Here is a 26,979-nt window from a genome sequence, read left to right on the forward strand (position 1 = left end):
TTATGACTAGACGGACGAACAAACAGAGGACATGTATTTCAATATCCCCACACTAATGGAGAATATAAACACTGGTGTAAAATTTCTAAATATCTTTAAAGTCAATTTGATTATCACGAACGACTTTGACTTTCCCATGATTTTTCACGATCTATGAAACCTGATTTTAAACTTATTCACGACGAAAAATGTTGACATCGGGATACAACATTACATATTAATAATGAAAACTCAGATGTAAAGCCTATTTTTAATCTCTGCAAAAACGATAAACTTCGCATTAGCTAATTTGTTTAGATTTTCCTTTTGAATAATAGACCGACCTGCTGGTGGGCTATTTGTATACTTGTAAAGCAGCGTACATACCATACTTAAAATAGAGGGTACATACCACATATGTAAAAAAGGAGTACACATTATATTTGTAATACAGGCTATATACAACATTTGTAATAATGGGTAAATCAGATATTTGCAACATAAGATATTTGTAAGATAAGGTATATAAGCTATTTCTAATACAGGGTACAAAATATACTTATAATAAAGGGTACGTAAGATCTTCGTAATATGATCTGCATAATATATTTTAATAGAGGTAAATAAGTTATTTCTTATCATACCTTAGACTTCATTTAACAACTGTTTCCTCATTTAATTCTGGAAGATATCATTTAAAATATCTTTTGGCATCTGACATCTCTTTTGTCTTGTTACCAGTTTCACTCAAAGATGTATACTCTCGCAACAAAAACCGTAAACTTAACTAATCATAGGACATTGTTTGTGACTGTTACAATTAGGAAGAATGAAAAAATAACCACAAGCATAAAAGGGTAAACCCGTATAGCATTGCGGAAGAAATACTCTATAAATAAGCTTGAATGATTTCCGCAAAACATTATCTGTACATGTACAGCTAGCTTAATACATCGTAAACGAATCATAGAAAAAGCTTGCATGGCAAATGGATCAGTATAAAGCAGACCTATAATCATCTCGAACTTTGCAATGTAAAATATAGAATACGTGTTCTCAGTATCCCTACGTTCGTATCATACGAATTGCCATGGATTAATAACACGTTCCAAGTGAAACAAAAAGATAGAAGACCCTTAGAAACCATGACATTCATGGGAAAGTGGGTCCAGTCATCGAAGCTCTGAATGACTGGGTGAAATCAGTCCTACTTGTAGTTTGTAATACAGTGGCTTCCATCAAATTAAACAAACAGGACTAGCCGATTTAGGTGGATTTCGTTGTTGAAAAATAGTTATGAGCTTAAAAGTACTATTCGTAATGTTTAATTTTTTTTGGGGGGGGGCTGCACTTTTAATTTTGTATTCTTCTTCCTCTAAGGCGTCAGCGCACACATCAACAATTCGCAAAGTATTGGAATATCATGTCCTACTTAATGGGACTTCACAGCCTGGCTATGTGCTTAATTCAAACTTCAGTTAGCTTACAAAATGTTTGCGGAGTCTACATCATCATCTCATTACTCAGCTCCAACGTAGACAGTGTGTCTCAAAAGCCCATGTATAATGCAGTTATCATGTCGTAGTTTGCAAACAATCAACATGCAAACATCTGAGTCGAGGTTTTACTCAACGCTTATATATTTAAAAAAAAATGCACCAGGTCTTATTCCTGTATCCGATAAATAACTATTCGATCGTTTTGAAATCTGAAAAGAAATGTAGATTAAGCGAAAATAGTACAAAAATCAAATTTACCCTTTATAAGCCCTCAGTTCATAAAGCTACACTTGCAGTTTGCTATGATATGCATAGTATATTTCACTCCCAACTCAAAGAAATGAATTGATAATGTTTTCAAAAATCGTTTCTGGATAAAAGGCAAATAACTTTCTTGTATAAGATATATTTGTGACGCACTTTGTTGCCTACAGGCTAATTGTCATCCAATGTGTAATGTATCTCTTAGCTTCTTTGTGGTCTACATTCTCCAGGAACACAATATATTACCAGCAAATTGCATACCTACTTATATTAAAAAAAATATATATCCACTAAATGGCCAATTTATTGAAGGTTATTTACTAGCTGTGTCCGATCACCTAAAGGACATGGGAACTGACGATCATTTCCTCTTCTTTCCATCGTTATCGAAAAGATGTAAAATGAGAATTTGTTTACTCTGTTCCTAATATGTTTTACCGTTGTTTGATTTGTTTACTCCAACTTTATTAAATACATTTAATCACATGAGGATTATATATATATATATATATATATATATATATATATATATATATATATATATATATATATATATATATATATATATACTTGTGTGTGTGTGTGAGATCCATATTTATGAGAATGACAGAAGAGATAAAGAATAAAATCCTTACGTACCTGTGCCTCGGACAGAAAAAAAGATGAATTTATAAATAGAAGGTCTAGCATCAAACGTGAGATCAATACTAAACATGTGAGCATTTCTGTCCCTCTGAATTTGATTCCATGTAAAAGTCAATATAGCTTCTGATGGGTTGCATGTAACATTGTAACCAGCAGGTTTAATTCCAGATATTTCTTGGTTGGTGCAGTTATTCTCTATATAGAATCCATGTATGTGGGTATACCGATTTATATACTCGCTCGACCAGATGTAATTCCAAACTCTGGTAACATTAATTTTGACAGCGATCACTAATGTCTCGTTCTCCTTGACTCTTGCAATTGGAAAAGGACAGATTTCTGCATCGTAATTTTTAAAACCTGAAACAAAGAGAAATATATACATGATAATTTTTTCTCCTAAGGTCATAACAGATACATTTTATCGTATGGTGCCATAAACTTGATAGTCTAATGAGCGGCGAGGCGAAGAGTTAAAATATATAGTGTTAGGTACCACATCATAAAATACATCTGATACTAAGGCAGGAAATCAAAGTGTATTTCTATTAAATACCACACTTGTTCCAGAATCGAAATTTACAAGATTAAGCTCGCTCTTCAGCAAAACGCTATCTCCCCACCCTTTTTCGTAAATTCACCGCTATTATAGTCTGACCATATAGATATACATGATTTAAGAAAGTGGTAGGATTTAGTTTGCCTAACTGTCGCAGTAAATGACATTTTTTCCATTTATAAACTATTTGACCCTATTTTTGTCCCAAATTTATCATGAAATGAACTAAAATCATCCACGTGAAAGTGGGACAAGTACAGCTTAAAGATTCCCTATGTTATTTGGCCATTTGAATGCCGAAAATGTTTGGAATGACATAAATCCCAGAAGGGCATTTTGCTAATTTGTAATACCTATGCCAATCAACGCACTGTATTACTGCATTTATCTGATGTTTACTATTACCACCTCGATCATATCCGCACCGAACAAGGAAAAGCTTTCTACGCTTGTTACCATTATTACAGTTCTAAACCCTTTAACTTCCGGCAAAAATGTTAAAATATTGGTTTCCGATATGGACATTTTACGCCGTTCCTGTGGAAAATTTCGATATTTATTTATGGAGCACGGAGGAATTAACCTTTTGACGGAAGCTACAATGACCAACGAGTGCTCTTTAGTGTACCACAGCACATTAATACCCCAAAACACAGATTATCAGTCATTGTTAATCTACCAAATTTCTGCGTTGGTTACAGTATTTGTTCGTAAAGGAAGACAATGGGATTCAGCATGCCAGAAAAGGGGGCAAAAAGAAAATTGAAAATCTATCGGTGGATGTTTGGGAATTAGAAAACACCTATATCGACCACGAATTTCATGCATGCTTATGTCAAAGATGACCTACCTGAGACACTCAACGATGCATGTAAAGTCAATTCTCGGAGTAAACGATGACCGAATTGTGCGAGAAAATCTACAGCGACGCCTGAAGTTAGAACGACAAGGAAACTGAGCGGTGGAAATGTGTGATCCCGAGTTTTGGTGCATTATCGAATGTTACTTCATGGAGGACGGGGAAACTCTGAGCACGTGCGGCAGTTTGACTGGAGGATGAAATAATGACGCAAGCTTACTGTGCGCCGTGGGCAAATCTCAAGCATAAGAAATCACATACATTGATGTGTGTTCGTTGTATTCTTGGGTATGCAGATATGGCCGATTTCATACAAGACGTATCCAAATGTCCACAGAACACATCGGCGTGGAATACATTCGTCATTATGAAGGCTTGATCGAATGAAAAGTTTACCTCCCAATAACTAGTACATTCACATCGTATCACGCCACTGCGGCTATCCTTCAGGGTTGCAGACTACAGAAGACCAAGAACAATTAAAAAATTTGTACTGTTCCATCGAATTCATCACTATAGGCCACTTTTAAAAGAAAGAAGGACAACACTCTTTTGCCAGAGTTATGCTCAATTGCTTGTAGAGTAAAGTAGCACAACGACCGAATTTACCCAATACGGAGTGCATGGCAGATCCATACTCCTGTTTTGACCTGGTAGACTACAAAGGAAAATTAACAAAACACGTGAATATCTATTATATAAATTGAATTACGAAGAAGAGCCAGTGATTTTACTTCCTGACGAGTTTGGAAATGTCATTATTGCAGACTAGCTGACAACCATTGCTCGTTTAAAATTGTGCAAAGGCTTTTCACCTTTACTATATCGAGCCCTGTTATATGACATGGACATTTTATTCCACATTCATAGTCATAATATCCCTGAGCAAGACATCAAGGTGGATTATTTTACTAGCGGCAATCCTAAAATTTGACGGATACCAATACTGAGACAGAAGGAAAGAAATGCGTACCAAAATGCAATTTCAAAGGATTGACACTGAATTATTATAAGTGGTGAACTAAGACATGCAGAGAGAAACTCTGCAATCAAGAGAGAATCAACATATTCACGTGACCACCCATTGGAGCCTCACACAATTGTACGGTTACAAAAGCACCAAATTGTTGTAACAACTATATCAAATCGTGTGCAAGAAACGAATGAGGTTTCCAGAACACAATACTTTACCGTACGGACGCGTTGAGCTCTAGTCTAAAAGAAGGAAGACTTCCAAGATCGACACTTCACTGTGATTTCAAAAGCAGGTATAAAAAGATGAATCATTTCACACAGACACAAAATGAGTTAAGGGTTCAAGTTGAGTGACACGCTTGAGTACGATGATGTGTCTTGCGATGCCATCTATGCAGCACTGATCGGGCGATTATCTACTGTTACCACTATAGAAATTGATGATGTGAGTGTACGTTGCCATTCCATTTAGAACCGCCCACCTTGCTTCTTTACTATTGAAAGAGATGCCACACGACTATTGACTGGTTTGCATAGTCAGCGTCATACTTTGTGTGCACCACCTAACCGATCTTATCCATGCCTGTGAAAATTACACCTGATCGAAATGAACCAGTCAAAGAATACACGTTGCCTGGGGCTTTGCCTGGCTATTGTGACTTTGAAATTTATTCCAAACGTTCACATTGAAGCAGCCTAAATATCTAACTAGACCTATACTCAAACAGTTGGCCTGAGCCGGATTCGTCAATTTGGGAGAAGGGGATAAAATCAAGTGTTTCAGTTTATGTGTTTCAATCACGAATGAGAGCAGAATGACTCGGCTTATCTATCTGGAGCACTATAAATGGTCTCATCGCTGGCACTCTCTTCCTTTGATTGTACCCGACAACTAATTTCATTCTGATAGACACTCTGCAATGAAACGTTCGTGCTTTGCCTTTGGAGGTAAGATAACGCATTTATAAATGGTTTCTAAAGATAAGTCAAACGCAAAGAACAATTGAAAATTTTACAACATATATGTTTCAAACACTTATACCTAATTGTTATACGAGATTTAGTTCTTTTGAAAATATTCAAAATGATCAGACATTGATCGTGTACCACAGGAGCAGAATACTTTCGACCAAAATACTTCTACTTACAGGGTCAAAGAGGGAGAGATAATTCCATAGGACACACAAAACTGGAAGGATTAGAAAAACAAACGCTTGAAAGATGTAGTGTCGCTTTAAGAAGAGACTTCTTAATGACCTGTGGAGAGTGCTTTAGTGACTGATCTGGTTTACTTCAAATTGCCATTCAAGACCAGTGCTAAATGTACACCTATCAGAGCCAAACCAAAGACATATATAAGATCGTGCCACAACCTTTATCAGTTATGTTGCAACAGATTCAGTGGAAAGAAATCAGTAACTGTATTCAGACCTTAGAATATCACCATATCCTTATTTAATATTTGTTGACATTGAAGTTGGGGACGTCATAGTGACTAAGTTTCTCGGATTTCGTTTATATCAAATTCATCGTCGACTACTTGCGAAAAGTATTTGTTAAGACACCATGGCCACTTCCGATGGCCTAGTGGTTCAAGCTTCTGTCAGAATTGGAAAAGAAAGCAAGAAAAGCGTGACTCCTTTACCGCCATGACCTTCTGTTCTCAGCCCTGTGGCTCGTCTAGGCATACCAAACAGTCTCCACACCACACAAAACCACGTGCATCATCGGTCAACACTGTGTGGCAGTTTGAAGAGTGTTTATGGATAACATTTTATCGGGCATTTACAACAATCCTGCCAATTTTAAAAATTGTATCGTGCTGCCCAACCCAAACGTAAAAGTGTACATATACCCCAGGTGCGGCATTACACAAACTCTTTCGTCGAAACGTTTTCAGATGTCAAACCAAGTTGTGTGTATCGATCATCAATGACAACTTAATTGAAACTATGCCTCTCAGTTGGCAACGAACACTCGTTGTTACAAATATTTGTTTCGACATCTTTTCCAAATTTCCTTGGGTCATTCCTTTAGCTTCTAAAACACGCACCGATTTAGTACGAGCGTTGAAATTGGTGTTGAAACAAAGCGATCGTCATCCTCTCCGAAGGTAAACAGATAAAGGAACCGACGTCTTGAACGACAAGAAAAGAGACATCCCCTATTGCCCCCAAGAATTTTGGAATGTTAACGACGTGCGATTAGATGCGCATTAGAATAACGAACGTTATTTACCTAACAAGACAACGGAATCACTTCGTGTCACTGGACGAATGCGTAGCCGCTATCCTCGAGTTTATAAATTAGAAGACACAAATGGTGAAGTGTCGAAATGAATTTTTCTCATGCCCGAGCTGGACGAATGACCAAAAATAGGAAGACGTGTACTATATCGAAACTACCCTCGATAGAAGAAGATATAAAGTAGGCAAATGCCTAATATAAGAATTGAAAGTAGCATGGAAAGGATATCCACGTAGTTTTGATTCTTGAATTGCCGCTTTGCAAATCAGCGTGTATAAAAAGAAGTAACCATGTGGGTAAGGTGAGGAAAACGTGTGCCTAAAACGCAAATCGTCTTCCTCTGTCAAATCTTTGTTTTGTGTTGTGTCAATGGAACAGCCATTGTCAGCTTGAGTTCGTACCAAGGAAACAAACAGTCGTGGACCATTTGACAAAGCAGTTGCAATGGCTTCATTCTTCTCAATCCTTCCTTGAACTATTCATCGAGTGGTAAGAATGGAAGCTTTGCGACCAAGGTCAGTCATCACCAGAACAAACACCAACAATCCTCTTTTGAAACGTTTGGAAACTCTATCTCCTTTGGAAAGCATAGCCATAGAATTATGAATAACCAGTTTTACTTTACTTTCCCCAGAGACGGTAGCGTGGATGTGTTTATCAACAACAACGTATGTAGTTTCATGGCCATATTACCTTAAGCACTTCAGTTAGCTCAAGAAGGCAATTAAAAAGTCGCTTTGGAAGAAATCATTTATTCCTCGCAAGTCTAGATTGTCCGTGAAAATCAATGACATTTTCTGTCGAAATCATCACCAAATGTGCAAGAACTCTTAAATGCAAACGACCCTCTGTTTATACGAATCCAAATGACTATCGCCAGCCAAACCTCAACGGAGCATCTATAACAAGAAATTTCCTACAGGCTTTTATTTTAGTGCTCAACTTCGTGTGGAAACGATTGCCACTATTTTCAAAGATCAGTTGGCTAAGCCATGGTTAAAACTTAACAATGCTTACTTATCGAGTTGTCTATCACTGGCTCTCCCAGTATATTTAATATTGTGGGTGGACACGCCAAAATATCCCCAAACGTCGAAATATATCAACCACAACAAGCTACTTTACAACTGTGGCATTCCTTTCAAAGTAGCATCTATTATTTCTGATTACGAGGAAGGCGGACATACGTGTCAGGTTCCTTGAATCTGTACATCCTCACTATCTGCCAGTGTCAACATTGGTATAAAAGTAGATCTTTGACAAAATATTCCATTCTCGAAATGAAAAGTCACGGTGAAACTACATTGCCGAAACGCCTGTCCATTGACTTGTAACTCATGTATCCTGTGTTCCAAGGAATCGCTCGACACAAGGACATGTTATAAGATATATTCTCAATTCCACTTTTCGTGCGGTGGCTCTATATTTAAACTGATATGACTTGAGGATTGCGCGCTTTAAAATATGTCGCTTTTTTGACGCAGATTTTCTCCAAAATATCATAATTGAAAATAAAACAAAAGATTCCTTCGTGAGAGCAGGCAAAATGTGTTGTTTCAAACTGGACAAAACATTTTGGCTTGCCGATAAACCCTAGTAAATGCCATGCACGTTGCTGGATAAAGCGTATATTCCTCTTACAGGGCACAGCAATGTTAATGCAGAAAGAGAAGTCGACAAGCCTTCAGAACCCTTAAGTATGTTCAGAGAAAGAATAATAAAAGGGGAACATCTAAACCAACAAAATGTTGTTACAAAGAAAATGATGTACCGATATTCTTGCGAATATTCCATGTCAAACGTTGATCTGTTTGCTATGCCACCTACCTCCAAAAAGGTAGAATTTTATCCCGTCTAGTTAAAAGAAAGACCCAAGATTACAACGATTTGAATAGCTGGTACGTTTACGTGAATGTGTAAATTCCTATAATAGACAGCACCCCTTCAGGTGCCAATAATTGAGTAGGTACCGTCAACAATTTTATGTATTTGTTAGTCAGCTAAGTGGATTTGTATTTGAATAACAAACTGGTCAGTAGCAGCATGGATACGTACATTTACCGAGCGTACCTTGAAATCGTCGTGACCTACGGAAAAGAAGCCAAGAAGGCACATCTTGATGCTCATTGAAAGAGGATGATATTCATCACAAATTTGGATTTCAAGCCCATCAGAACAGAATCTAGCTAGGGTTAGTTCATAATTGATCGATTATTTCATTTGGACGTGTGGTTGCAAGACAAGATTTTTTTGAAGGAAGTGGATGTATACCGTTTTCCATTTGATTACTATTGCTAACGAGTACAAAACCTTCATCGAAGAAGCCCGACTTTCATGTTGTTCAAAACAAAAGCCACTTTTATGTCCGGTTTATTTTGGTTGGTTTTAAGTGGGGTTTCTATTGAATTTTGGTTATGTGTTTTTTTTAAATTAAACCTTAAGAGCCATTACTGGGAATATTTTTAACAGCCGTATCTAACATTAATTATGACTATATATTTCTTCACAACATGGGGACGAATAATACAGAGATCAGTAATTTCTAAGAGATAGTTGAGAGAACTCGTACTATCGACAATATCATTTACGAAGATTGGAACAAGAGATGTCCCAATGCTCATTCTTGTGGCACACCATCATTTCTAATTGTTTTTGGAAATATGTAAGATGTACAATGACCACTCGGTTTCTTGCATAATTTTCAACCCATTTCATCCGGTTACATGAAACACCCTATTGATTCAGTTTAAATGATAAACATATGTGCCTGACCGGATCAGAATTAAGTGATGGATGGCATAAAACAACACAGTAATGATGAGGCTGTTCCAGTGACTAACATATACTAACATACAGTTCAATAAGCACATTGATCGGAAAGGAATCCTCATAAAAACTTGTAAAATGAGACTGTTTTTCTTGACTGTAATTATGTACGTTGAAAATAAAAATCAAATTTTTACAATATACGCAACACAGCTACTTAGATAAACTGGTTAATGATTGGAGGCTTCGTATGAATTACCTTTGTTCGGACTTTGGAGAAAATACAAAAGTTTCCATTCATCTGGATTAAAAAGAACTTTTAGTATTTCTCCTGTCATTTCACTGACTCGTTTAAATATTATGTGACTTAAGCCATCATGCCCCTTGACGGAAATGGATTTAATAACATATATCATTATTTTTCAGAGACTGTAATTTCGTTCATGATATCAAGGCTTCTTTTTGGAAAAGAAAGGAAGAAACAATACAATAATCAGCTGTTGAAACTGAAGCAAAATTTTCAGTTCCTTTAAAGATTATCTTTCACCAAAAGTTAAAGATCAATAGTTAGTTTTTTGAGAGATTTTGTCCTTGATTGAAACGTGTCATAGTGTGTCCTAATATTAGAGAGAAAAAACTAGAAGTAGTTTACTACAACTAGAAACTTTAATACCGACAGGAAAAATGTTCTGTGAATGTAGAATAATCAATATTTTAAAAGAAATCAACGCAATCCCTGACATTCTCATTCTCACTACCTTATTATAGCTGTTTACACACACACACACACACAGATGCACATATGCAGGCACAGACCACACACACAGATACAGACACAGAACACACACACACACATATACACATACACATACATACATACATACATACATACATAGTTAATAATGAACATAGTGTAGAATATGTCAAATCAAAGTCAACAATGACTTTACGAATCAATCTCACATATCATTACCACTCTCCAACCAGTCCACCCCTAATCATGGTGCCTCGGAAAGTTAAAGCCAATACAGTCCCGTATTTGGTCTTTTGTTCAAGTTTTGTAGTAATTACACAGCTATGGAATATAATGCCAATATGCTTAAAATCTGCCATTAAACGTCAGTAATGCAGATGTCCGCTTCGTATCAATACGATACTCGTGGGCCAGTTATCATGACTTTGAAACATAATTATTTTATGTTGTAGGGGCAGAGAGGTTTTTGTTGTTATTCTCTGTTTTAACTGCACATTAACACAAAGCTATGGTATTAAACTTATATTTCAAGCTGTGCATGGATTATTTCACATTTTCTTTTGTATATGCTGTTAAGCAAAACATGTTTGTCTGGAAACCTCGACTGCTTCTACACTTTATTTCAGCAAGTGCCAAATCCGCATAAAGAGCGGGCGTCTTTGAAGATTCATCAGTGATGTGAATACATAGTCTTTCTTAATATTACTACACTCAGCCCCGTTGTGTTTCTCTGTCTCACACACAAACACACAAGCACACGCACATACACGCACACACATGCATAGTCTAAGAAATCATCCTCAACCGTTTTCTTTACGACTCTGCTGTTGGTTTGAGAGCGGATTTGTTGGACTATCACACACATACGCACAAGGAAGCAGTCATACACATTATTTAAAAACATTAGTATCGGTGAAATTGTATTCCTTAGTCTTTTTAAATTCATCACATTTTAGTAAATATGAGCAAAACAAATTTCCCCCTAGAATACAAAGGGAAAAATAAAAAGGAACATACAGTATTGAAAACTAAATCCCATATACTCCTAAAAGTCATAAAAGATGTCCAACGGTATAGTGTTCCTCATGAATTCCATTGGTTTTCCAAATTAATTGCAATATTGACAATGCTGATGTATCAATATTATTGAATGTGCTGATATACCAATAGTCTTCACGTGTTACAATGACATAATCTAGAATGTCTTTCAACGAATTTATAATAATCCCAAAATATTGTTTACTTCATTATGTTAAGAACACCTTTAAGTTCCAATAAATAATTTAAACAAAATTATGTTTGAAAAAAACTAAAATTGATTTCACAAAGACTGATATTATATTATGAAGGAATAAGTTTGGTTACCAGAACCTTATATGCAGACTGTCACCTGATTTACAACACAACTGAATGCCCTGGACTCTAGTCAGTTCTAATAAAACTTTCCATCAAATTCTAAGCAAGATTAGGTCTGTGTACTTATATTTTAACAAGGAATCTGACTAAAGACAGTTAGTTAATATAATTTCCAAGAGGAAAACCAACGTCATGAACTCAAATGCAAGTAAACATATGATTTCCAAATGATCATTATCTTAAAGTATAATCGTGGACAAAGGTTAACTATGCAATATATTGTTTACATACGATTCTTACAATCTACAATCATCAACAAAAATTAAACACACACTATATGCATCACATGACACAAGGTATATGAACAAAAGAAATGTACAAATACATATGTACTATCGCTGTTCGGATGCAACTTGTAATAACATTAGAGGCGTATAAATACTTATTATATTCTTCATAAGCAAACCCATTATTTTAACCTGCCGCTACAGGTCAACATGCAGCGCTATTGATAGTAGTAAAGTAACATTAATCTTCTTAAAACGGTAAACACGTGAACGCGTTCATCGAAATACCTATGACTGCGGCTAAATAAAAATGGCGACAGTAATCTCGAACGCTGACCACATGATAAACATGATGGCCTCCAGAAAATGACAATGACTCTAACTCTTTTTATCTGACCTCAATGCTGGTCTGTCCGTACATCTAGCTCTCATCCAAAGAACACTATTTATCATCCAAAATAATGTTAGGTAATCTGAATACATCAACCTGAGAGAGAGAGAGAGAGAGAGAGAGAGAGAGTGTGTGTGTGTGTGTGTTTGTGCCTGCCGGTCAGAATGAACTCTCATACATTGTATTAGTCAGAATCATCGTTTTCACGTACACATTACACTTTTATAGACCACAATTCCCTGTCAACAATCATGACGCACACTGTACTTTCAAATTTACCCTCCACCATGACAGCAACATTTAGAATGTCAATAAAGGAATTTGTGTGGTTCATCTGTTCATAATGGTGTATTTCATTTCCATTAAAGTATTGCATAATTGTTACTAATATCGTTATTTCGTTGCTTCGTTGTTTCGTTGTCTACAGGACATTTCATCCTCTTTAACAACTGCATTGTTATTTTTTATACGAATCAAAGACATCCCGTTTTTATTCTTTATTTCGCTTCTTTCAATGTAATGTTAATGTTGGTTTTTATTTGTTTAATTAGTGCTTGAACTTCTTCATTGATTCTATCTGTACGCTGGCACGATCGCTATTTATAGAGCGAAACTAGTTTTATTTTTTCATACGTTCAATATGATGTCTATGGAGAAACGAATTAGTGGCGTGAACCATATCAGTCTATTTAATAATTCTCCCTGTTTTCGTACCAGTAACAGCTTTTTAATATTTAATATGTAGCTATTAATTCATTGATCAAACACGTGCATTTTTAACTTGGTGGTGCAAGCAAAATAAAGTGTAAATTAAATGCTTTTTATAGTCCAGCCCCTCAAAACAAAAAAACAGGATAACCAACAACAAGAACTTCACAATGAGTTCGTCTTTGAAGGTACTTTATAATAAGATATACTTTATTATCATTTGGACAAAATGCCAGCGTTGAGAAACAACTATAGAGAATAAATATTAAAATTAATTTGATCTGATTGCCTTCTGGCGTACACAATAATAAACTAATTTTCTCATCTGAACCAATTGTTAAATCATACTTTTATCTTTCAAAGCATTTTAAAGAAAAATTTATATATCTGTAGGCAAATATAAGTTCCACATGGTTATTAAAAATAAAAATATTTTTAAAAAAACGTGAGTTCTGGACAAAACATACTTACACGAAGTTTCGGTACGATTCTCTGAAACATAATTATTACATAAAGTTATCAATTGAAAAACATTTAATTGGAATTAGAAAACCTCATAAATATGTTCTTGCTCGTTGATGGAAATGTATCGATCTATCTATATGTATGTATTTCTATCTCTCTATCTGCATGTAAAGATGAAGAGTAGTCGCCAACGTAATTTACAAGCAAAGAAGTAATAATTTGCTTCGAGCACGAAATAAATATTTCTCCTTCCAGAAATTTACTTTAGAATAGCGTAATCATAAAAATAAATTTATATACAAATATATTGGTTTTTGAAATTAAGGTTCAAACTAGTTGTTGTGATAAAACGATGAAGAATATTTGGTACGATGATGCATGAAAGACTCAGTAAGTTCAAAATGAAATAAATTAAATTGAAAAAATAGAGGTAGTACTCTTTCTTCGTCTCCCGCTCTTGTCGTATTTCTTTCTACATATGTATGTAGGTATGCATCTTTAATGTATAAAGAAACCTTTACGAATAGTTACCTCTTACATTTAGCATAGTCCAGTTGCTGTACATGTACGTGTTATCGGAGAGCAGTAATTCACATTCCCAGACTTCTCCATTTCTCTCTCTATGGGCATTTATTATTGTCATCTGAAATTTACCGATGGATTCGTTGCACGTGAAGGTTTTATTCTGGCTTGACATTCCATAAGAGGGAATACAACTCGCATTGAGGCGAATGGATTCTGCGTTATATGAATACCACAGTATTTCTAGGGGGACTAAAGTACCGTTGTACTCGCATGTCAATGTCAGATTTGAATTTTCTTCAAAAACAGCCAATGGTGAAGGACTTATCTGCAGTGGATATCCGCATGCATCTGTAACATTCAACTATAATATATATAACCACAATGCTCGTCTATTCTAGTGTCATTTAAAGAATCATAAAATTCGATACTTTTATGCTGTTATTAAACCTTCCAAAAATTAACTAGATCTGCTGCAATCCTGTACAGATTAGCTTTGAATTCAAGCAATATTATATGCAAGATTATTTTAGAAGAGTTACATTGGAGTGTTATTTTAAACATTATACTCGTCAGAAACAGTTGTTTATCACTACTTTCTAGTTTTTAACAATTAATTCATCGGGTACACCCTACGTTTCCTGTCTCTCTCGCTAACGCTTGCAAGACTATTTAAAGTTTCGATTAAATCAAAACAATTATTATACAGGAATTGTTATATATCCAATTCTGCTTTGGAAGGGTTACTTTAAGTTTAGTACTTATGTATCTGTTCAACTCTAACTGTTATGTACTTTTGGAGATATTTTATACTTACGTCATATGTAATGAATTTTTGGACATTGTAATTCATATGCGCAAATTATATATAAGTGCGTGTGCGTGCATGTGTCTATGTGTGTATGTATGTATGTATGGTTATGTATATTTAACATGCTTTATTTGTTGGTTTTTTATTTCGTTATATGCTATGAAAATGTAACATTGGAGAGTGGGCAGGCGTGACATGTAGCGACTCACTGAGAAAGACGGGAAATCGAGAGGAATGGAGGAAGCTGGATGTTTCGTCTTGTGCGGTGCCCCAACGGTCTATCAGACTACGGGACTGATGATGATGATGATGATGATGATTATGAATGAAACATTGTATGCTGGACTTAATTTTGTCCAAAACCAAGATCACTTTCTACATGACAGTAATTACTGCTTTTTTATTATTCTTAAACAACTAACACATATTTAAACCTTTTCTATGTATATGGGTTTAATATTATGATCATAATTAATAGAAGTAAACATGTGTATTTGGGCCCGGGTCTAGGTTACTGGAATTCCTTTACAATTTAGTTGGCGTACATGATATATTCCAGGTTCTATATTATAATTTTAGTAACAGTCCATCTAAATATAACTAACATTTTATCTTGTAAACATTCAGAACCTTACATATTGAAATTTTCCATTCGTTAACATATTTTTATGAGAAAATGCTAACTGTGACCTGATGTCAAGTAGGGACTATAATCTTGTTACTGGAAAAATTATTAATTCGTGCTATAAGGTCTTAAGGCAAATCAGTTGTATTATGTCGCGTCCAGTATTTCATTTGGGCAGGAATTTGTTTATTCAAATAATTAAATTCCTGTTATTCTTCTCTCGAAATACAAAGTGCTATACAAATTTGAAAATTTTGGAAATAAAGACTTGAATTGGTACTGAAATTCTAAATAAGGATATATTCTTTTTTTAAATATTTTTTAAATATGTTTTTTCATTTCATGGCGTTTTTCTTTGTTGTTGTAATAATATCGTTATATATGTTTTTTATGTTGTAGGTTTTGTCTAATGTAAAGCGTTTAGAGCTTCCAAAGATTAGGCGCTATACAAAGTCATTATTATTATTATCATTATTATTATTATTATTAGCAGTAGTATTATGATCCAACAAAATATTGTTGGCACATTACCGCAGGCATATCAACACCTTCTCCTAATAGTGTGTGTGTGTGTGTGTGTGTGTGTGTGTGTGTGTGTGTGTGTGTGTTACCTAATCTGATAAGTTATAAAGTTATCAGATATTTAGTGTTAAAGTCTGATTTTTGTATTAAATATCCCACTATTCATACTGTTTGGATATCAACGGCATATTTAACGGCACAATCTATTTGTGAGAGTAAACTCGCTGTTACTGGATAGAAATAAGAAGATACTTTTAAAATCAGCATAAATTGTATTAAAGGTGAACAGTTTATGTTATTTCATTGTTTCGAAGAATTAACAGTATTCTTTTCCACATTTGTATATGCATTGAATCCACATTTGTATATGCATTGAATCCACATTTGTATATGCATTGAATCCACATTTGTATATGCATTGAATCCGTACTGTCCCTATTGTCCTGCTAGTCGGAACACCCTTGATGTCATTTACCACAAATTCGTGTGACTCTTTATCAGACTCAAACACATTATACAACAAATATTTGGATCATCTACATTATCCGCTGCAACAGTTTTTAAAGAAATTATATTTTCAATGATTCTGTTTGGAATTCTTATATAGAGTTCGAGATACTTTTTCACCCGTATTCTCCACCTATAGAGTACATAGACTTGTTTCGAATTATTGTTGTACATTCCGTCATATATTTAACCAAGTTTTTATCTTTGCAGTTATATATTTATTTTTCGATCATATTTTCGTGTTACACAATTTTGAAATTACCTACTCCAAACAAACGAACACAAATGTTTGTCCCAAAATTGTACCTATTACAGAAACGTGTTGTACATATTTGTTTCTCTGATGGATATGTCTATAAAATATGATATTCTACGTAAGATGTCTCTTAAAACAATATGACAGTCTATGTAAGATGTGTCTATACAATATGATTATGTGCATGATGTGTCCATACAATATTTCAGTAATTGTATGATGTATCTATACAATACGATACCGTATGTAAAATATGTCTATATAATATGGCATTATGTGCATGATGTGTCCATACAATTTGTCAGTAATTGCAGGATGTGTCTATATACACTATGACAGTAACAGCATATGGAAGAAAATCACCAAAATCACAATAAACTACCCGCTTCTTATATTGGCGTGTTATTATTGAAGCTTTTGCCTTGTCTCACCATATTATAATTTATACATTTAATGTTTGCTGTAAAGAAAACAAAATGAAATAATCAGTATATGTAATTTACTTATTTTTCACAATGAATAATTTTAAGGACGTGTATATAATTTGATAAAGATAACAATAAAGGTATATAAGACTGCGGTGAGGCAGTTTTCGAGAGTAAAATTGGCAAACGTCTTTCCAAAAAGTCTAATGATAAAGCAAATTTCAAAATGAAAACCTTTGCAGTAAACTTTTTTGTTCTTAAAACCGTACTACGATGTTGTATTTCTGCTACAATGTGGATATATATATATATATATATATATATATATATATATATATATATAGAGAGAGAGAGAGACAGAGAGAGAGAGAGAGACAGAGAGAGAGAGAGAGAGAGAGAGAGAGACAGAGAGACAGAGAGAGACAGAGACAGAGAGAGATATCACTTCAAATGAAAATTAATTAAAATTATCCTAGGCGTTCTTTTGTATATATAAGGTTTAGGTATAGGCATATATGACTTAATACTGAAAGACTTTAAGTAAAATAAAGTAGTCGTAGTATTCTAGTAGGGATCAACGGTACGTCAGCACAATACTGCTTGTACTATGTTGATTAAAAGCAAATCTCTAAAATGCAAAAAATTGTAGCAAGCAAATATACACGTAGATAAAGTCGTAGATAAACAAACATAAACATTAAATATTACAAGATAATTTTTAAATGGTGAAGAATCTTACAATTCTGTAAAGATACATCCAACATCAGATTGTGGTTGGGAAAAATATACTTACATGATACAGTCAAGACAAGGATTATCCACATCTTGTTTTTCTAATTTGTTTCAAAGAACATACCATATCTTCTGATGGCTTTAACCCACAAATTTGTCAATATCACATATATTCGAGAAGCATTATTCGAAACATGGAATAAACTTATGCTAACAAGTAAACCAGTTTATTGCAAAACTATGATCGGTACTAGGAGTTTGCTCCAGCTTGACTGATAGTATTTACAATGTTCAAGTTTTTTTCAGTCGTATTTCAAAGTAGAATTATTATCCTCTTATAATTTATACTGTGTTGTTAATAAAATGAGGGCTAGTTTTACTGCTAATATAGTTTTTCCAAGTTTTATCAGTTGTATTTCAAAACATGTGTCAGGGTTTTTACCCACTTGTACCGTATAAGATGGTAATAAACATGACGGACTGTTTTATGCCACTAAATGTCATAATGATATGTCAACAGTTCCTATGTCACAGAGAAAATCCTATGCAGTCTTTTGTTTGTAGTGTCAACATACATTGTTTAAATGAAAACAAAATGAAGTATAAGCCTTATATCGTACATATATCTTTAGCAACTTTATATTATTTTTGTCGTCGAATGTGTATTCCTTGTCTGGGTTTTATATTTACAGCAGTTCCATCAACACTATGTAGAAGGTCAAAACACCAAGCTCCCTAAATTCCTTTTCGAGCTCGGTTTCTAAGTTAGGTGTACTAGCATTTAAAATTCACAACCTTCTGATTCAAACCTGTGTTGTTGAAACTGTGACGCAATAATCCTTTACAACTCTAGTTTATATCTTTATAAATGCTATTAATTCATTGCGGGTTGTGTTTGGCCGCAATTTTCTTTGTATGAACAAGATTATATGAATTATTTATGAGCCTTGTGTCCAGCGCATCTTGGTATTCAATTTTGGATATTTACTCTCAGTGAAGCAACTCATTCAATCGTACACGATTGTAAGCATTTTTCTATTTAGGTAATTAGCCAGTTATTTCTGATTTAAAATTGTAAGTGTTCTTAAGCTCGGCAATTACCTTGCCATATAAGCAATGACCCATCTATCTCATGGAAAATATGTAGTTCTCTTGAGCTCGGCAATAACCTTGCCAAACTGTTCACAGTCAACCACAATATCCACAGTTCACTTTCAGCATGGCTTTGTTTTGTACCCGTGTATGATCAGTGCCGCATAAACAGCACGGTACACATCTATGCGCATTTTATAGCAATTATTCGAGCTCCTTATTTTCAGCAAAGCGCATTTGTTTTCAGGAGCTTAAAATTGTACAACCCGTCGTTAAGTAGCATATCTAATTCCTGTAAAATAGTGACAGAGCATTTATTTAATTGGAGTAATGCATGCACTATCGGCCGGCCTTAAGGAGGGTGACTCGCTCAATATGGGGGGAGGCATTTCTTTCCGATAAGGATTTATCATCACTCTTTGTGGTTTAGACGTACGTCACTCCCACCCCTCACAAGTCTGACAGTCGTTCCGAAGGTGTCCCTGACATACGTCCCTCCCACCCCTCACAAGTCTGACAGTCGTTCCGAAGGGGTCCCTGACTGTCTACCCACCTAGCCTCAATTGTTGTGGAACCAGACACAGTACCCACCACGGCTCGTCGGGGTTGGTTCGAACGTCCCAGCCAGACCGCTCCGGTGGCCTAGTGGTTAGAGCGTCCGCGGTGGATTCGGAAGTTCATACCAAAGACGTACAAAAATGGTACTAACATCTGCATCGCTTGGCGCTCAGCATTAAGAGGTTAGTGTTAGGACTGTTCGGTCCGGTGTCAGGATAATGTGACTGGGTGGGACATCATGCCACATGTCTGCAACATGATGCCCCAGTACTAGGCATCACTATAAACTGCCTCACTGCAGACATCATAACGATATGACTGAACAATAGTTAAAACTACGCTAAAAATCCAAATCACACACACATACACACACACACGAACCGACCAGCCAGCCACTACTTGAGAGACAGACCTGCAGACAGAGAGGCAAAACAAATAAAGTTCATCGAATTCCACTTGATTTACATTCCTACACATTTCAGTAAGAGTTGTGTCCTCAGTTAATAAGTATAGTGAACATTTCGAATATCCATTTAGCAATGACCAGGTTTAGCCAAAGCGACAACTCGATTACGATTGCTTTAAACGTTGCTTTAAACGGCAAAACCAAAAACTTATCGCTGAAGTCCGAAATCCCCTCAGATTCTAAACTTATCCGCACATTTAAGGTTACAACGTTTATATTTTTATAAACATTCAATTTACAACTCGGTTTACAACAAAGTTATGTTGCAATGACTGCTTTATATGTCAAGTCGACAGCACTTCTTTGTACCGTGGACTTACAAGCTTGAGAGGAGGCGAACCCTTGAACAATTTAGATTGCTTACAAACGTTTGAGTTACTGTGTGATAAATGATGCACAAAAGAGAGTGGTTATTAGTCTACTGGTGTGTGTGGGTGTGTGTATGTGTGTGAGTGTGTATGTGTGTGTGGGTTAAATGTGCAAAATCGTTATGCAATATGTTCGAAAATAAAAAACGTTCACCTATTAGATGTCATCAAATGGCTTTGTGAAGTCATAAGATCATGGAACCATCAGGGGTCTTCAGAATCTCTGATTGAAATATCCCTATGATTTTACAAATAGGGTGAGTATTTGGAACAATTTAGGGTTTGATTACCTTACTTAGTCAGGCTGAACATGCTATGCGCAATCGTTTATGTCCTGGTATTAAAACGTTGATAAATGTATACGTGCATGTATAAAATTAATACTTGCTACTTTAGTTCACATACATACATGCATACATACGAATATATATATATATATATATATATATATATATATATATATATATATATATATATATATATATATATATATATATATATATATATATATATATATATTCATATGCATCCTAACAGCTATTTGATAAAAGAAACTATAAAGTATCAAACACAAAATGCAATTGTTATCAAGATCATGTGAACGATGTGCATCTAGAAGAGAAGTAAGAGAATACATTTTTGGCGCATAGGCAAATATGGATAGGTGATGCATTATTCTACACACTGAGAATGCAAAATGAGCTAGAAAATTGAAATTCAGAAGCTGGCTTCATGTGATATCGTTAAACATACATTTTTGAATACGTAATAGGGTTATTGTATACACTGGATATCATGATGGTACCCTGTCAAACGTTGTCCTGAATAATTGGACATATAATTAGCATTGATCAATATAAAATAGCATTGAATCATTGGAGATAGGATTAGCATTGGTCACCATCAACTTACCCTATATGTATGACTAGCATTGATCAACATAAACGTAAGCTGAAAACTTTGTTAAAGGAGTAACACAAATCAATATCAACGTACCCAGAGTAATTAGTTATGGGACAACCATTGATTACTATCACTTCGCCCTGAATAATAGGTCATGAATAACAACTGTTACGTGTTTAGGCTCGAATAAACAGTAACACAAGAAAGAGTGAAAGCAACAAGCTTTGAAAAATTTAACAAATAATTTTTTTCACTGGAAAAATACTGTAAAAATGAAAAATTCAGAATTTACGATTTCAAGAATCAAATCCAAAAATAATCCGAGAATAATCCATGAATACAATTTTAGAAGTCCTAATAATGAAATGTTCTACTGAATTTAAGTTCGATTCCCCACGAAGAATCCATTATGGAAGGCGATGACGTATGCTGTATCCTATGCTGTATCCTGTATTGTGTTGTGGTCTACAGTTCCATGTAGAAAGATAAGCAACACTCCGTGTTAGAAATTCGAATACAATTTTTACGAAATGTCTTTGTTCAAGAATTCTGTGTGAGCTCTCAAAAATATTTCCAGAAAAACGAATTAATACTTTTGATTCAAAATAATTTGAATAAACATTAAACTGTAATTCCCAAAATGACACAACAAAATAAATACCTTTACGTCTCAGTGTTTAGGTGCCCAACTGAGATTACTTCTCTAAAACGATGGTTTAAAACTTGAATTTTACTCAAAACAGATGCCCAGATAAGGGTCATGTAATCATGTTTACATAACAAATTACGTAGCCCCAGCATGTCCTTCATGAGAACCAATCATTTTACTCAGAGAATAAAATTTGTTTACTAAAAAACTATTTACAAGTTGAGGGTCACGTATCCAACACAGCCTCGATTTCAACCTTATTATTCCCACAATAAAAACAAAGTAAAAATAAATTGTTCATGTGGCTGTTACTAATTTTGAATTAAGGTCGGGAACCAGATCAGGATTAAATTTACAAAAATGAACGGTTAAGGTCAAACTATTTTCTAGAAGCGGTATGAGATCCTAGTAAACAGAACTAAATTATTTTGGCATATAGTGAAATTTAAAAAAATAAAAAGATTTTAAAACTTACAAACAATTAAATCAGATATAAATTAAATGAAACACAACTTGCTCTAAATACTTGACTATCCGGTTTGTATTGATCAATACAAACTTGCACTGAATTCTTGCTTACGGACTTCGAATTCTTCAATAGCAGCTAACCCAGAAGACAAGCGTTTAAGATTATTATGGTTATTAGCATTGATGAATAATGACTAATTGGTTAAATGGTCAGCATTCGTCACCATGAACCCTAGGTTACCTTTGAATACTTCGGTTTAGGATTAGCATTAAGGAATAAGAATCTACCGTGGACACTTAGTTATAGATTACCTTTGAATACTTCCGTATAGGACTAGCATTCAGGAATAAGAATTTACCGTGAACACTTGGCTATAGATTACCTTTGGATACTTCCGTATAGGATAAGCATTTAGAAATATTAACCCACCATGAACCCATAACCTCTGGCATCCGAGACTGACGCTCTGACCACTTTGGCCACCGGAGCGGTCCATCAATATCAGACTACCATGTATATTTAGGTAAGGCTTAGCAATGATCAACACCAACCTGCCTGGAGTACTTGCTTGTAGGTTGGCGTTCTTAAGTGCAAACTTACCCTTAGTATATGCGTATCGTTTTGCATTCATCCTGATCATCTTACCCTGAATACTTGGTTATATGATTATTTTCATCAATATCAACCAGGCCTGAAACTTGTTTATATAATTAGCATGCAGCAATGTCAACCTGCCTGAACACAGGCTTATGGGATTAGCATTGATCAATATCAACGTACCGTGTATATGTAGATAAAGGAATATCATTGATCGATATCAATGTACTGTATATATGGAGAAAAAAGGAATAGCTTGATCGATATCAACGTACCGTGTTTATGTAGATAAAAGAATATCATTGATCGATATTAACGTATTGTGTATATGTAGATAAAGGAATATTATTGATCGATATCAACGTACTGTGTATATGTAGATAAAGGAATATCATTGATCGATATCAACGTACTGTGTATATGTAGATAAAGGAATAGCTTGATCGATATCAACGTACCGTGTATATCTAGATAAAGGAATATCATTGATCGATATCAACGTACTGTATATATGTAGATAAAGGAATAGCTTGATCGATATCAACGTACCGTGTATATGTAGATAAAGGAATATCACTGATCGATATCAACGTACTGTATATATGTAGATAAAGGAATAGCTTGATCGATATCAACGTACCGTGTATATGTAGATAAAGGCATATCATTGATCGATATTAACGTACTGTGTGAATGTAGATAAAGGAATATCATTGATCATTGATCGATATTAATGTACTGTGTACATGTAGATAAAGGACCAGGATTGATTGATATCAATTCACCTTGAATACATGGTCATAGGATTAAAATTTATCAAAATCAAGTAAACCTGAAGACTAAAATATTGGATTAGCACTGTTACGACACTAAAGTATGCTCTTTAAATATGTCTCAAAATGGAATTGGAACAAACAATTTAAGTAAAATTCAACAAATAATTTATTTCCGTATTAAACAAGTTTAATTTCAAGACATTTACAGTATTGTGAATGTTCATCATGAACTCCAACAGTCGTGAATATGCTGATGTACCATTAGACTGGTATTGTGTACGGCAATGATAAAATCCAGTACGTCTTTGAAAATGAGTCCTCAATAATGCCAAATTAGAGTTTCAGTCCAAAAAGTCAACGAACACTTTGTAATTACAATGAAAACGTTAAATTAATGGTTCCTCTCAAATTGTACCTGAACACAACTAAAATGATTCCAAATATTGATATTTATATGGGAACGAATAGTTGTTTACCCAAAATCATTTATATTCATCCCCGTCTGACCCATAGCGTTATAGCATTTTCTGAAAAACGAATAGAAAATTCCATCAAATTGTTATCAACTTCGCTTCAACAACATACCAAACTCGTGAGCAAAGTTATGCCTTTAACTCAATTTTAATAAATATCTTAGAAAGCTCGATAAAAGTTAAATATACATAACAACTAACTAATATCAACTTACGCTGATTGATTGGTCACATGATTAACATTAATCTATACGAACTGAACCTCCATACTTGCTTCTGGGATTAGTAATAGTCAATATCAACTTACCCTGAATACTTTTCGCAAGATTAGCAGTCGTCCAAATCTACTCGCCATGAATAATTGGTTGTAGGATTAGCAATCACCAATATAAACTTACCATGAATGTTTTGTTATAGGTTCAGCGATTGCTAAAATCAACATACCGTGAATTCTTGAATATATCATTAGCACTGATGAATACGAACCTATCCTATGTAATTGGGTGTAGGGTTCGCATTAGCGAATATCGAGTAACACACTGAGTAATTTGTGACAGGATTAACATGGTATATGATTAGCATAGATTAATTAAACTTACTCTGAATACTAGGTTATAGGTTATGCATTCATCAATATAATCTGGCCCTGAATGTCTGGATATAGGATTAGCATGGGTCTAAGGTTAGCTTTGATCGATAACAACCTTATATGAACACATAGTGACCGCCTTGGCATGCATCAATACCAGCTTTCCCTTAATACATTGCTATAGACTTTGAATTGATCAAAACCAAATCCCTTTGAAAACTTGGTCATAGACATTGCATTTATCATGACATCTTACCTGAATATTCGTTGGTAGGATTAGATTTCCTGAAGATGAACATATCCTCAATATTTCATAATAGGATTAGTCATTGTAAATATTAATCTATTCTAAATACTTGGTTATATGATTAGAATGATCTTATGATTAACATTGATCAATATTAACTAGCACTGAACAATTGGTTAAAGGATTAGCATTCATCACTACCAACTTCCACTGCAAAATTTATTTGCATTAATAAATACCAACTTATCCTAAATACTTGATTATCGGTTTAACATTCTCCAATATCACCTTACCCTGTATAATTGGTTACAAGATAAATAATACTGATTATCAACTTACCCTGAATACGTTTTATGGATTAGCATTGTAATATAATAAGTACAGTATTGATTAATACAAGCTGACCCTGAATACATGATGATAGGCCTTGCATTCCTCAAAAGCAAAATGGCCTGCTCATCTGGTCAGAGGATTAGCATTCACTAATGCTAATTTCCCTGAATATTTTTTTGATTAATTATAAAATTACCTTGAATTCTTAGTTATAGGTATAACACTGATAAATATCTTCTTGCCTTAAATAATATTGTATAGCATCACTGACTATGAATGTCAATCTACCCTAAACTCCTGGCTAAAGGTGCAGCATTGATTAATATCACCTTACAGTGAATCTTGATATCAACATTTCCTCTAATAATATTCCTCTCAAATTATATCTGAACACAACTTTAAACTCTGATTATAGATTCTTAAAGACTGATATTGAACAGAACTGAATAATCGCTTACCAGATCACATATATATTATAATTGCACTTGACCTAAGGCGCAGTCGAATTTCTTAGGAAAAGACACCGGTCTTGAACTCAAATTCAATTAAACGTCTTCATTGCATCTTTGAACTATGATACAAGTCAGGTAGGTATGACCCTCAATCCCAGGCAAATCTTGAGAAGTCATCTTAAACGCTGAGTTGTTCAGTGATTAGTTGTACAGAATTCAGCACAGGTGATAGATAGATAGATAGATATATACAATTCTGCTTGGGATACCTGATGATGGTGTAATGTCTATATGAATCAACGTAAATTATGATTTGTTTGTCCTTACATTGATTTGTTCATGTCCTGTTAGGTGGTATCTTCTGCATTAATACTCAGATTTACGTTTACAATGCGCTTAGGATAGACCTTGTGATGCGCGAGTATCACAAACAAAATTTTAAAACATGGACCGATATTCCAGGACTTACTATTTACTAGATTGTTTTTCTAAGTCAGATATCATATTATCTATTGCCGCAAACCCTTCATATAGCAGTCGTCTTGCGGTTAATGTATTACACATAAACTTCGTCACTGTGACCTTCCTTGTTGAATAAATTTGAATGGTTATTGTAACCACCATTAATCTTTAAATTTACAATCGGAGCTAAGATCGTGACTAAGTTTTAAGCTACCCCATCTTCTCTCCCGCCCAATAATGTTTATCTGTGATCTGTTATCCTTGTTATTTCAAATGGTACTCACTTACTCACTTACTCCAACAACATTTCATAAATCGACGCCAAATTTGCAATGAGCTGTATCTGGGAATTAAACTACATTGCATCCTAAAAACTTATGTAACTGTTCCA

At 34.6% G+C, this 26,979-nt stretch overlaps 1 protein-coding gene across 2 annotated transcripts in view; it reads right to left on the reverse strand.

The window, feature by feature from the left end:
* The window catches only part of LOC149802775 (uncharacterized), a 43,322-nt gene extending 24,952 nt beyond the window's left edge, over positions 1 to 18,370 (reverse strand). For both annotated transcript variants that reach the window (XM_089951312.1, XM_089951311.1), the window contains exons 1-4: positions 18,216 to 18,370; positions 14,286 to 14,627; positions 13,761 to 13,781; positions 2,382 to 2,747 (exon numbers count right to left, since the gene is read on the reverse strand). In XM_089951312.1, coding sequence (XP_089807438.1) covers positions 2,382 to 2,747; positions 13,761 to 13,781; positions 14,286 to 14,627; positions 18,216 to 18,246 — 760 coding nt within the window. In that variant the 5' untranslated portion in view covers positions 18,247 to 18,370. The remainder of the gene's footprint in view (positions 1 to 2,381; positions 2,748 to 13,760; positions 13,782 to 14,285; positions 14,628 to 18,215) is intronic.
* Between the last annotated feature and the right edge of the window lie 8,609 nt (positions 18,371 to 26,979).

The sequence above is a fragment of the Sinohyriopsis cumingii genome, chromosome 3 (assembly GCF_028554795.1).
Source record: "Sinohyriopsis cumingii isolate HCF-2022 chromosome 3, ASM2855479v2, whole genome shotgun sequence".
NCBI classification, from domain to species: Eukaryota; Metazoa; Mollusca; class Bivalvia; order Unionida; family Unionidae; genus Sinohyriopsis; species Sinohyriopsis cumingii.